Genomic DNA, 12,538 nt, shown 5'->3' with positions numbered 1-12,538 from the left:
CTTAGTTGCTCCGGGGCATGTGGGATTCTCCCGGACCAGGGCTCGAACCCATGTCCCCTGCATTGGCAGGCGGATTCTTAACCACTGCGCCACCAGGGAAGCCCTGCATTTATTTTTTAAGAGAACAAAAATATGTTCTTCTACTTAGGTTCTAAGGTTTAGATCTATGTTTTTGAAGACCAGGTTGTAGTAACCATTGCATCAGAATCATCTGAGGTTTATGGTAAGAATACAGAGTCCTGGCTCTCATATCAGCCTATTGAGTCAGAAGCTTGGCAGTGTCATGTGAGACTTCAGAATAGAGATGTTTTTTCTCTTTATTGTTGAGATTTTCAAACATACATGAAAACAATGATAATAATTCAATGGCTCCTCGTGTGCTCATCCCAGGTTCAACAATTAGCTTTTTGCCAATCCTCTTCCATCTATTCCTTCACCCCCACTGCACACAAGCTTATTTTGTTGGTGTATTTGAAGCGAACTGGAGATGTCAAGTCATTCCACCTGTAAATAATTCAGTATGCAGCTTTAACGGACAAGAATTTAAATAAAATATAACCATCACATCCTTAATCGCCCCTTACAAAACTAACAATAATTTCTTATATCACTTAATATTCTATCCATAGTCAGATTTTTCCAATTTTTTCAAAAATGTCTATTTCACAGCTGGTTTCTAAACAAGTCTATTCATTGCATTTTGTAATTAAGTCTCAAGTTTTTTAATCTGCTATATTCCCCTTGCCTTATTTATTTTTTCCCTTGCAACTTTAATTTTTTTGGTTGGTGCTGAAGATACCAGAAAATTGCCCTGTAGCACGTTTCACTTTCTAGATTCAGATGATGAATTCATAATGTCATTTATCTTGTTCTTCTATCCCCTGCGTTTCCTGTAAACTGATATTAGATCTAGTGGTTTGATAAGACTGAGGTTCTTCATTTACCTTTCTGGCAAGGGTATTTCAGAGGTGGTTCTCTGTACACCCTACTGTATCCTATTATAAGACACATCATGTCCAGTTGTCCCATGTCTAGACATGAGTCGATGACTACATGGGGTCAGGTGATGCCAGTGTATTCTTGCTTTATAGTTTTCCAATGACCTTTCACAATGAGCATCAATTGATGACTGTTGCTTATGTGGAATAGGTAATTTTTAATCAAACTCCCCAGGTATTTTTTAGCATACTAAAAATTACAAATCGTTCGTTTAAATAAAATAGTTTCCCAATTCTTTCTCAGCTGCTGCGCCTCCAGAGAAATGGCACAGTATAGTGGATGAGAGCTGAATGTTCTGGATTTCAGTCCTTGCTCTGATCCCTGGGTAACTTGAGCAGCCTTATTGTTCTATCTGGTCTTCAGTTTCCTCCACTTGAATAGGCATGGATATAGTGATCTCCAAGGAGCCTTCCTGCCTGAAAGTTTTATTCAGGGTGTCATCAGAAGCTGATAAATCTTCGTGAGAAAGGATGGACAATTGTGAGATCTCTATTATTACTGCCCCGTGCCTTTCCTGTCCGACAATCAGAGTGACTCCTGATTGGGAGATCAGTGACCTACTGACATTCCCAAGAGCAGAGCTGCAGGAAGGATCTTGGCAGGTGAGGGACTAACTCCTGAGGGGCTCTGCTGGGAAAGGCTAACATGTTAGGTGCTTGGTCAAAACTCTGCTTCATCAGTATCTATACCTGTGACCTTGGACACATTATTCTGTCTCTGTGAGCCTTCATCAACATATTTCCTCCCAATAAAGATACACCTGCCTACCTCACAAGGTCACTGAGATGATCAGAGGAGATCAGACACAGAAAAGCATTCTGTACACCATAAACTTTTTATCCAGCGAGGGTTACAACCTAAATGCTCACCATTAAGTGAAGGATTAAATAAAACCACAGGATCGGGCTTCCCTGGTGGCACAGTGGTTGGGGGTCCGCCTGCCTATGCGGGGGACAGAAAAGCATTCTGTACACCATAAACTTTTTATCCAGCGAGGGTTACAACCTAAATGCTCACCATTAAGTGAAGGATTAAATAAAACCACAGGATCGGGCTTCCCTGGTGGCACAGTGGTTGGGGCCCCCCCTGCCTATGCGGGGGGCGCGGGTTCGTGCCCCAGTCCGGGGGCATCCCCCATGCCGCGAAGCGGCTGGGCCCGTGGGCCGTGGCCGCTGAGCCTGCGCGTCTAGGGCCTGCGCTCCGCATCGGGAGAGGCCATGACAGTGAGAGGCCCGCGTACCGCAAAAAAAAAAAAAAACACACACACAAGATCCATTTATACTGGGGAACATCGTGAGCCTTACAAAATAATGAGGTCAATCTCTGTGTCCCAATGTGGAAAGAAATTAATCATATTATTAGATGAAAGCGCAAATTTGCAAAAAATATTCCAATTAATATACAAGAAAATACAAAACAAAATATATATTTCCATTTGTACACATATATACAGAGAAAAAGTACATGCAGAGAAAAATTCTAGAGGAATGTTACTAACTAGATATCAGTGATTACTTCTTGGGTGAAGAGTGGGATGGGGGATGAAGCTCTCAGAGGAGATCCTCTATATTGTTCAATAGTTTTCAACAAGAACATATTCATTTAAAATTTGTGTTACTAGAAATAAAGAAAAAACAGGTGAGGATTATTATTATTGTTGTTGTTGTTATTACGACGACTACTGTGACATCTATGACTACTACCTTCCCCACACTGAGTGGGTCCTCAGCCAGGCGTTTGGGCAGGTTTCGAGGCTGTACATCATGGCCTCTCCATAGTTCACAAAAGTCTTTTGCAGTCTAGGGAAAGGACAAGCAATGAATAACTTAAAACGTTTTTTTTTAAAGTACAGTGTACTTCCGAAGTGAGCAATTATTATATATCCATGTATTAATATGGGACATTCTGGTAATTTTCTAGCAACAGTATTATTGAGATATTTTATAATGGTATACTTTTAAAAGTTTCAGAATTCTGCCTCTTTTTTGTAGTTGTCTTTTTTAACACTAATATTTAAGCGGATATTATTATTATTGTTTAGGTAGACAGTAGCTGTGAATTGATTAGGTCTGCAAATAAGGGCAGAGAGGATACGAAAGTTGTGAGGTGTGCACACCTGGTCGGAGGGAGGAGAAGGGCGGGGGACGGGGTATGAGTATGGCCAAGACAGTGGTTCTGTCTTTTCTGGACTTACATTCCCTTCTTCCCACTGCTGAGAGTGCTGGAACATTTGGGATGCTTGCCCCGGACCAGACACCATGCAAAGGTAATCTTTAGCCTCCTGCCCAGCACCCCTGTAGGATGTGACGCCCCAGTTCCAGCCTATCCCTCTTCCCTCATCCCTCCTTCCCTAGGTGGCCCTTCCTAAGGGACAGGAAGGCCCTGCTGAGGACTGTCAACAGAGCAAGTGGGAGCAAGTTGCCCAGATCCCTGGAGTTAATTGCATGACTCAGGGGAGTAGCTTGGAGAGGGAAAGGGCCCCAGACTTGTCGGGGACTAGGGTTTAAGTCCCAACACACCCCCTTAGATGTGGCTGGGAGACCTTGAGCAAGTCTCTTGATACTTCCAGGCTTCAGTTTTTTTACATGCAGTCTGCGTTTTGGGGAGGAGCCAGTAAGAGATGAATATGGTGATGCACTGAGAACACGGCATGATGCTTCTGTTTTTATTATTACTCAGTGCACTTGGCATATGAAATACAGACGAGGTCACATTGCATAGGACTGGCAAATACGTTACTCTGAGGACTGCAAATTCAAAAGCAATGGTGATCAGAAAGGTATCAGTAATGTGGTGAGAAGGGCCGGGTATGAGACAGAATAGGGGATAGTGGAGACAGTGTCCTAGGCTCTGGTACAGGTCTTGCTCCAAAAGCGGTTGATCAGGATGTGGCTCCAGCTGAATGATGAAGGAATGAAGCCGCAGAGGTGGCAGAGTGTCTGACTGGCAAGAAGGCACAGATTTTTTTTTTTATGTGAAATCTCCAGGTTTTTAAACACTGGCGAAAAACAAAAAACCAAGGGACTTCCCTGGTGGCGCAGTAGTTAGAACTCCGCGCTCCCAATGCAGGGGGCCTGGGTTTGATCCCTCATGGGGAAACTGGGTCCCACATGCATGCTGAAACTGGGAGTTCACATGCCACAACTAAGGAGCCCATGAGCTGCAACTGAGGAGCCCGCCTGCTGCAACTAAGACCCAGCACAGCCAAATAAATAAATAAATAATTTTAAAAAACCAGTAGAAGTCCTCCCAAATATATCTGAAAACCATTGTCAGCTCTTAGGCCATGTGTCTATAACCTCTGTATTAGAGGGAAAAAAAAAAGGAAAAACAAATAATCAAAAGCAAAAATCAGGGAAAGGTTGTCATAAATGACAGAGATATTGGAAACCTGCACGGTGATAAAATGGTCCTGGCAGGCTTGAGGGAAGAAAAAGATTTGCAGATAGGTTAAGGGGTAGAGTCAGACAGGTCTTAGAATACTGGCTCTGCCACTTCCTAGCTGTGTGACCTTGAGCAAGGCATTTAACTCACCTAAGCTTCAGTTTAATCATCTATAAAATGAGAAAAATAGTGCCTACCATAAAATTTTACTGTAAGGAGTAGATAAAAGAAGACTTGCAAAGCTCTTGCCATGTACCTGGCACAATGTAATTGTGCAATAAATTTAATTGCTGAATGAGTAAATGCTCTTAACAGTGTTTCGTGGGCTGGAAAGTACCACACGAGTTAGGTGTGATTGATATATACTCCAGATGCACCTATTTAGGTTATGATAATTTGACTTTATGAGGAGCTTCATTTAATATCCCTACTTTGACTCATGAGGACTTTCTCCACATCTATGAGGACATATTTAGATTTGCCTGCCTTGGGAGAAGCTGAGCACTGTGGACAGAAAGCCATAAGGCTATTGGCTGTAAAGAATTGCTAATCACCATGAATTGCTAGTTTATATATATGAAATTCTCAGCATTGTTTGTTTTCACTGCATTTGTCTTTTCCTTCTGGAATTTTGTTTTGCATTACAGTTTTAAATATATAAACGTTGAGTGTTATATGTATACTTTATTAGGGATTGAAGTGAATGATCCCTGTATTAGGGATATCCCTAATATCCCTGTGAGCTATTCATCTCATTGTTAACCATGTTTTTTTACTGTTGCTAACTTGTCCCAAGAAGGGTTTACTTGGAAAAAATTCCCCTTCGAAGGTGTATGTATTGGAGTTGGGTGGAGATGGGGGTGGGGAGATTAAGAGGAAAAGAAAGACATCTTAAGTGTCTTGCATATTCATGGATATGTATGAGCACATTTGCATCCTTTATCCCTTTTGATTTCTCTAGATAGGGATATTTGGGCTCAGAGAGTGCAGGAGCTTGGTAAAGTTGTCCAGCTAGTTAGCAGCAGAGTTGGTTCCAGACCTAGGAGTTCCCAGTTGGGATTTTAATCACTCCGTCCACCGCCTCTGCAGTATCTAGAGGAGCGGGGGTGGTGGCCTGGAGAGGGGGCCAGCTAATTGGGTCAGCGATCCAGGGAAACTTAGCACACCCTGAGATGGAACCCGGCACCAAGTGACAGAGAAGCAGGACCCTCACCTCTGACTTAGGCGATGAGCACAGTTCAACAGGATGACCATGCAGTGCACGGTGAGGATCCCGATGGCAAGCAGGCTGAAAGGACCGACCTGGAGGGGAAAGGAGATGTGGGCACAGTGAGCCACAGGTGGATTGCTCCAATACCTGGCCCTCTCCCTACCTGGGTGCTAGGGTCCCTCTCATAATAGAGATTTGGGGATGAGAGCCCCTGCCTGAATGTCCTTGTGCCCCCAGATGCTCTGGCCTGAATGCCCTTCTTGGCATCACTGCAAAGTGGCTGCCCAACCTGTGCTATAATACTTCTAGTAACAGAGAGCTCACTACCTCCCACACAGCCCATGCCTTTCCTCATCGGCCTTTAGTTCTGCTTCTAGATCTCTCATTCCTTCTCACATCCCAGCCCTTACCTCCTCCAAGATGCTTGAAGACCAAGGTTCCTCTTAGGGATTGGCTTCCTTCCTTTAGTACAAAGTTATCAAAAGGGGCACTACTGATATTTTGGGCCAGCTGATTTTTTTGTTGTTGCTGGGGGCTGTCCTATACATTGTGGGATATTTAGCAGCATCACTGGCCTCCACCCACTGGATTTCAGAAGCACTCCCTCCCCCTCCTCTCCAAGTTGTGGCAACCAAGAATGTCTCCAGACATTGTAGATGTCTTTGGGTAAGGGGGGGTGCAAAATTACCCTCAGTTGAGAATCACTGCTCTCATATGTCTACTTTCCATGTCCCTTTTATTTTTTTAACTAAAAATTGTATGTATTTAAGTTGAACGACATGATTTGATATACATACACAGAGAAAGGATGACTAGAGTCAAGCTAATGAACAAGTCTTCTCCTCACATAGTCTCCATATGTTTTACGTGCGATGAGATTAAAAAGCAGGGCTCATTATTAATCATTATCTCCCAGATGTGATCACAACGGCACAGAGCAAAGAGGGACTCTCTCACCCTCTTTGTGCTGGACACCTGTGCCTTTATGGATGTGACCTGTGCTAACATCACAAAGAAATTTGAGAGATGAAGAGCACCACTAGATTGAACCAGGACGTAGCCTCCCTATAGCAGAGACTCTTTGGTCTTGTTTACATCTATATTCCCAGGGCTTAAGGATAGTAGGTGCTCAATATATATTTCTCAAATGAATCATAATTACAGGTTCTGATGGGAGATGGAGGGTAAAGAAATCACCTAATAACTCTTAGGAACCAAAAATCAAAGGATAAAAGAGTTATCTTAAAAAGCAAAGAGCACACTGGCAAAGAGAGTTTGGTTGAGGGCCATGTGGTAATAATGCTCTTCAGAAGTTCTAGAACCCTGTCCCATCTCTGGGTTGGAAGTGATTCAGATTGGAAGTCATGTCAGTAGCCAGGGTCTCGATGTGACTTTTTTAGACATGAGGGCCACTTTGCAGGCCTGGAGAGAAGGAGAAATTCGTTTCAACTAAATGGAAATAATCTATCTATTCAATTCCATGGACACAAATTGGGGCTTCCAGTGTGCCAGTCTCTATAGCAGGTATTGTGGGGAGGTGTAAAGATGAATTAGAGAGTACCTGCCCTCAGAGCTTTCAGGTAAGTGAGGAAGATAGGTATTTTTCAAAATAAGCATGTTTCATCTTTGTAAGTGCTGGAAGGATTCCAGGTTAGGTAGATATAAGTTCTAGAAAAACACAAGGTGAAGGAATTTTAATAGGAAACAGTCAAATTTTACAGAGGACGTGGAGTTCCAAAGACAGAAATAAGGGAGAAGGTAACAGCATAAGCAAGAAGACAGAGGTGGGAGGGCACAGGAAGTGTCAGGGGATTGGTAGAGAATTTGTTATCTTCATCTTCCAAGCCACTTTCTCACAATCAATCACAAACAGGAGTCACACACTCAAATGCCTGGAGGGGCCAGGCTGCTGATATACATGAATGAAATAACAAGGATATAATCCTAGGGAGTTGGGAGAACTTGTGGCAAAGTAGATTCTGCATCAGTATGCGAGTATGGTGAGTCTTTAAGAACAATGGTGGGGAGGAGGAACTGGATGGAGGTGGTCAAAAGGTACAAACTTCCAGTTATGAGATAAAAGGTACTGGGGGTGTTGTACAACACAATGACTGTAGTGAACACTGCTATATGGTATATTTGAGAGTTGCAAAGAGAGTAGATCCTAAAAGTTTTCATCACAAGGAAAAAACATCTATTTTTGTAACTATATGGGGAGATGGATGTTAACTAAATTTATTGTGGCAATCACTTTGTAGTATACATATGTCAAGTCATTATGCGGTACACCTTAAATTTATACAAAGCTCTATGTCAATTATATCTCAATAAAACTGGGAAAAAAAAAAAAGAATGGCTTGTCTCCTCCAGGCATGCTCCATTTAGCTCTGGGTTGGCTCCAGTGGATTGATGCCAATAGGCTCATTTCCTATTCCAAAGGGTGACCCCCTAAGCAATAGGCTTATTGCCCATTGATAAACAGTACTAAGGCCTTAGGGACCCACCAACCCTTTCCCCCAAATGGGTAGACCTGGTCCCCACTGCACAGGTCCATCTTACCAATAAGCCGGCATTTTTCATGGCCAGAGGAAGTCCCAGGAGCCCCGTGCCAATGTTGCATTTCAATAAGTGAATCAAGGTTTGCATAATCCTGTAGGGGGAGCATGAGGCAACAAAAGGGTATGTTAGCGGAGGGAAAGGAGACGCAATGCTCAGGCTTCTTTCAGCCTCTCCAGGCACCCTGTGGTGGGAAGACAAAACCAGATGAAGGGGACTCTGGTTTAACTCTCAGTTCCCAGGATCTGTTCTGGAACCTCTGATCAAGGGCTGGTGCTGGTTCAGGTGACTCAACAAATATTTAACACACACTAGGCTCTAAAGAAAAAGTTAATAACCATTGCTACTATTCTGGATAACTCCCTAGTACCAGTTTATTCATTAATGCATTCAACGATTTCTTTTGTGATACATTCACTCAAAATGTATTGAGGCCAACTAGATGTTTGGTATTTAGATAGACAACGGAAAAAATAATAAGAATTTTCTCAATTTACAAGTAATTATTGCTGCCCAATTATTTATTAATTCATTCACTAGAAAAAAAAGTCTGCCACCACATATGGAGTATTTATTGGTTCTAGTTCACTCTTTCATCCATTTACTCAACAATATTCACTGCAAACTTATTCCATGCTATGCATTGGATACAATTTAATAACAGTTGCTAAACGTGCATATAGAACACTTACTATGTGCCTGGCAGGGTGCTAGGTACCAGGGTTCTAAATGTTCTCCACGCCAGTGCTGGCAGCGCCTGCTCAGGCACCACCACTGGGGAGGGGGAATGTGGAACAGGATCTTGAGAAGAGAATCAAAAAGGAATTGAAATGAAAAGTTGACTGCAAAGGACTGAACTGCAGTAGGACCACTGGATTCTGAGTCCTAGCTCTTCCATTAACCGACTGTGTTTGATCACTATTTTGAGAAGGCCCTCGGCTGCTTACATCTTCTGTTTATTCATCTTGACCTGCCTACCTCCCAAGGATATAATAAGAATCAGAAGAGGTAATGACATAATGAATCTTGGAATTGTGAAGTGCTTCACAGATGTGAGGCATCATCACCATCAACATCATTATCATCATCATCCTCATCACCACCACCACCTTTGGTTTGGCCTTACGGTGCTCACCTGTTTGAAACGGCTTCCTAAAGAGGAGGCAGAGCGAGGATGATAGAAAAAAGGCAAGCAAGGGTTGGTTTAAGCAGGTAGTAGGGCCCCCTCCTCCTGTAACAAAAGGTACCTGGAGGAGGTCATTGGAGGCACCTCCTTGTGCAGCCTTTGGACTGCCTGGAGGCAGCCCGGAGGGTGGAAATAAACTGACCAAGGTCACATGGCGAGTCAGCGCTCACGTCTCCTCGTCTTGTCCTGTTGGTTAGGGTGTCAGGGCTGGGTCAGGTTTTGGCATTTCAGTATTGCTCAGGGAGAGGGCTGGGGCTGAGAAGAGAGTGACTTCCTGCATCTCTGTGAGTTCAGACTTTTCACCTAAGCAAAGGGGGGGTGGTGGTACAAGCTGTCCCTTCACTTCCAACAGTAAGTTATATTTCTTGGTAACTGCAATTTTTGAAAAATATGTCAAAGGCAAAAAAAACCCAAAAAAACAAAAAACCCATACTATTTAAAAAGATCTTTTGTCAATTCTCTGATAGTAATTTCTCCAAAAGATGTGCCCCCTTCCTGTTCTCCATCCCTCCATCTCTCATTTCTTTCCTACAGCAGCGTCTTGCCCAACCTGGTCAAATCTCTTGGGAAGGGTGAGATAAGGGTTTGGAGAAAACATTGCACCTTAGTTAACAGCATCATAGATCAGGGCTGTGAGGAGTAAAACACATGTTGGGAGCTTCCAGGGACTTAAAAAAAGTTTCTATTTTTTTTCTTTGAAAAATGATACATTGTCATTATAAAAGGAAATACTCAAATTCCACCAATTGGAAAAAACTACTTTTAACACTTTAACATTCCTCTAGGCATCCTTACTTGTCTTTAAATGCACACAAATTTTACACAAGGAGAATCATTATAATACTGTATTTTAATTTTCTTTATGACTAGTATGTCCTACATATTTTCCCACAACCACAGATTTCCTTCATCACTCCTAATGGCTGTATTGTGTCCCACTATGTGTATCATACTTTAAATAATCTCTCGTTGTTTCTCAATTGTCAGTATTACACAACCAGATCTGAGGTTAGGATCTGGCTTCAATAAAATTATCATTCATACCTGCATTATTATCTCCTTAGGAAAAATTCCTGGATGTGGTATTACTGATCAAAGGATTTATTTATTTATATTTACTTATGCTTAAAAAGCCCTAAGTAAGGGAATTCCCTGGTGGCACAGTGGTTCAAAATCCACCTGCCAACGCAGAGGACACAGGTTTGATCCCTGGTCCGGGAAGATTCCACATGCCACAGAGCAACTAAGCCTGTGCGCCACCTCTACTGAGCCCGCGTGCCACAACTACTGAAGCCCATGCACCTAGAGCCCGTGCTCTGTAACAAGAGAAGCCACTGCAATGAGAAGCACGCGCACTGCAATGAAGGGTAGCCCCGGCTCGCTGCAACTAGAGAAAGCCCACATGCAGCAACGAAGACCCAACGCAGCCAAAAAAAAAAAAAGTCCTAAGTAACACAGTATGAAATTCAAAAGGTAAAACAAACTAAAAAAGAACCCCAAAAAACCTTATGTAGTGAACATAAATGTCTCTTCTATCTCTGCCTCTCAGTCTTCCAATTCTCTTAGCCAGAAGCAGCCACTACGGCCAGTTGTTTGTGTGTGTGTGTGTGTACTTTAAAAGAAAGCATAGGCCAAATAAGTATTTGTATGTTTTATATAAATATGTGTTAGGATTTGACATATATTACAACATTGCCATCTAGAAAGGTACTAGTTTAATTCTTCCCAAAAGGACACAACAGAGGGCGTTTCCTGACATCCTTTCAACACTGGGTATTATCATTTACAGTCTCTCTATACCATGGATATTATCTGATCTGATTACTAAATAATAGTCTGATTGGCAATACAGCCCTGAGGAAAAGAGCCACGTGTCTGAGTTTATGGGAGTAAAAGTAGGGACATGGGGCTAGGAGGTGAACTTCTATTTCCTGGATGGGTTTGTATGAGGAAGGGAGAGGGAGGCTGGTGGGTGGGGAGAGAGGGGGAGACGGAGAGGGAGAGAGAGTATTAATGAAAGCAGAAGTCGACAGAGAGGAAAGCAGCTTGAAACTGCTGAAGAAAGAACAGCCAGCCTGAGATAGAAAATTGTGGGAATTGAGAAGCTCACGTTGGGGACTTCCCTGGTGGCCCAGGGGGTAAGACGCCATGCTCCCAACGCAGGGGGCCCAGGTTTCATCCCTGGTCAGGGAACTAGATCCCGCATGCTGCAACTAAGAGTTTACATGCCACAACTAAGAAGTCCGCATGCCACAACTAAGATCCCAGAGCACTGCAACTAAGACCTGGCATAGGTTAAATAAATAAATTACTTAATTAAAAAAAGAATAAGCTCATGTTGGGGATGACTATCTGCGATTTTGCAAAACCTGTGAAACAGGTGTAATACCCAGAGCCACATGGGACAAACTTCTTAGATTCTGAAGGTTTCGTCTTTAATCCACGTGTCTCCTGCTCAATGGGAATAAATGTGTTAAGAAGAGAGAAGGAGGAAGTTTGGGCCCAGCTCTGTGAAGGCAGCAGTGCCTGACCTCAGATAGAGGAGGGCCGTGCAGCCACTTACGATAATCCATTGGCTTCCTCTTCAGGACGGACACTCTCTGAAGTGATGCTACTGCTACTCTCCGAGAGTGACTTGGACCCATCATCCAAGGACTTGGGCTCGCTGTTGTTGTCCCTTGCAAGCAATGAGATCTTCAGCATGGTGGGTAGGTGGTGGTGGCTCAGGGTTAAGGACTGTAACAGCCTTGAACCAGCCTCCCATGGGTTTTTCTCCAGAGGAACCGAGGCTGCAGCACTGAGACGCTGGCTCCTAATTCCCAAGGGTGCCTGGCCCTGGCACTGGTGAGAGGGGGACGCTGATGTCGATTATATGCCTCACTTGGCTTTGGGGACTTACGAGAGTCTCATCTCAGGATGATCCTCAGGGCTCCTTGTGATTGCCCCGCCACACGCTGGGACTCGCCCGGGCTTTCAGCCCCTCCCAGTTTAGCCCTTAGTGCTTTAGGGCAAAGTGAACTGTGTGACTGGGAGGAAGAAGACACCATTGGACTGGAGGTTCTGGGACCTGGATGTAGGGCCAGGCTCAGGGCTTGTCTCTCTTTGGTAAGGAGGAAACCAGAACTACCTCACAATGGAGGCTGCCCGGCCAATAAGGCGCTGCTGAATCGCTGGACGCAGGTGTGGCTCAACAGAGGGTAATC

At 43.6% G+C, this 12,538-nt stretch overlaps 1 protein-coding gene across 1 annotated transcript in view; it reads right to left on the bottom strand.

Annotated features, from left to right (window-relative positions):
• Nucleotides 1-12,169, bottom strand: part of SLC36A3 (solute carrier family 36 member 3) — a 33,268-nt gene extending 21,099 nt beyond the window's left edge. Inside the window, exons 1-4 of the mRNA XM_007448029.1 lie at nt 11,899-12,169; nt 8,153-8,243; nt 5,597-5,685; nt 2,703-2,798 (exon numbers count right to left, since the gene is read on the bottom strand). Coding sequence (XP_007448091.1) covers nt 2,703-2,798; nt 5,597-5,685; nt 8,153-8,243; nt 11,899-12,038 — 416 coding nt within the window. The 5' untranslated portion in view covers nt 12,039-12,169. The remainder of the gene's footprint in view (nt 1-2,702; nt 2,799-5,596; nt 5,686-8,152; nt 8,244-11,898) is intronic.
• Between the last annotated feature and the right edge of the window lie 369 nt (nt 12,170-12,538).

The sequence above is a fragment of the Lipotes vexillifer genome, unplaced genomic scaffold (genome assembly GCF_000442215.2).
Source record: "Lipotes vexillifer unplaced genomic scaffold, Lipotes_vexillifer_v1.1 scaffold121, whole genome shotgun sequence".
Taxonomy (NCBI): domain Eukaryota; kingdom Metazoa; phylum Chordata; class Mammalia; order Artiodactyla; family Lipotidae; genus Lipotes; species Lipotes vexillifer.
The sequence above is the reverse complement of the archived record's forward strand: the minus strand, read 5'-3'. Positions and strand labels throughout refer to the sequence as shown.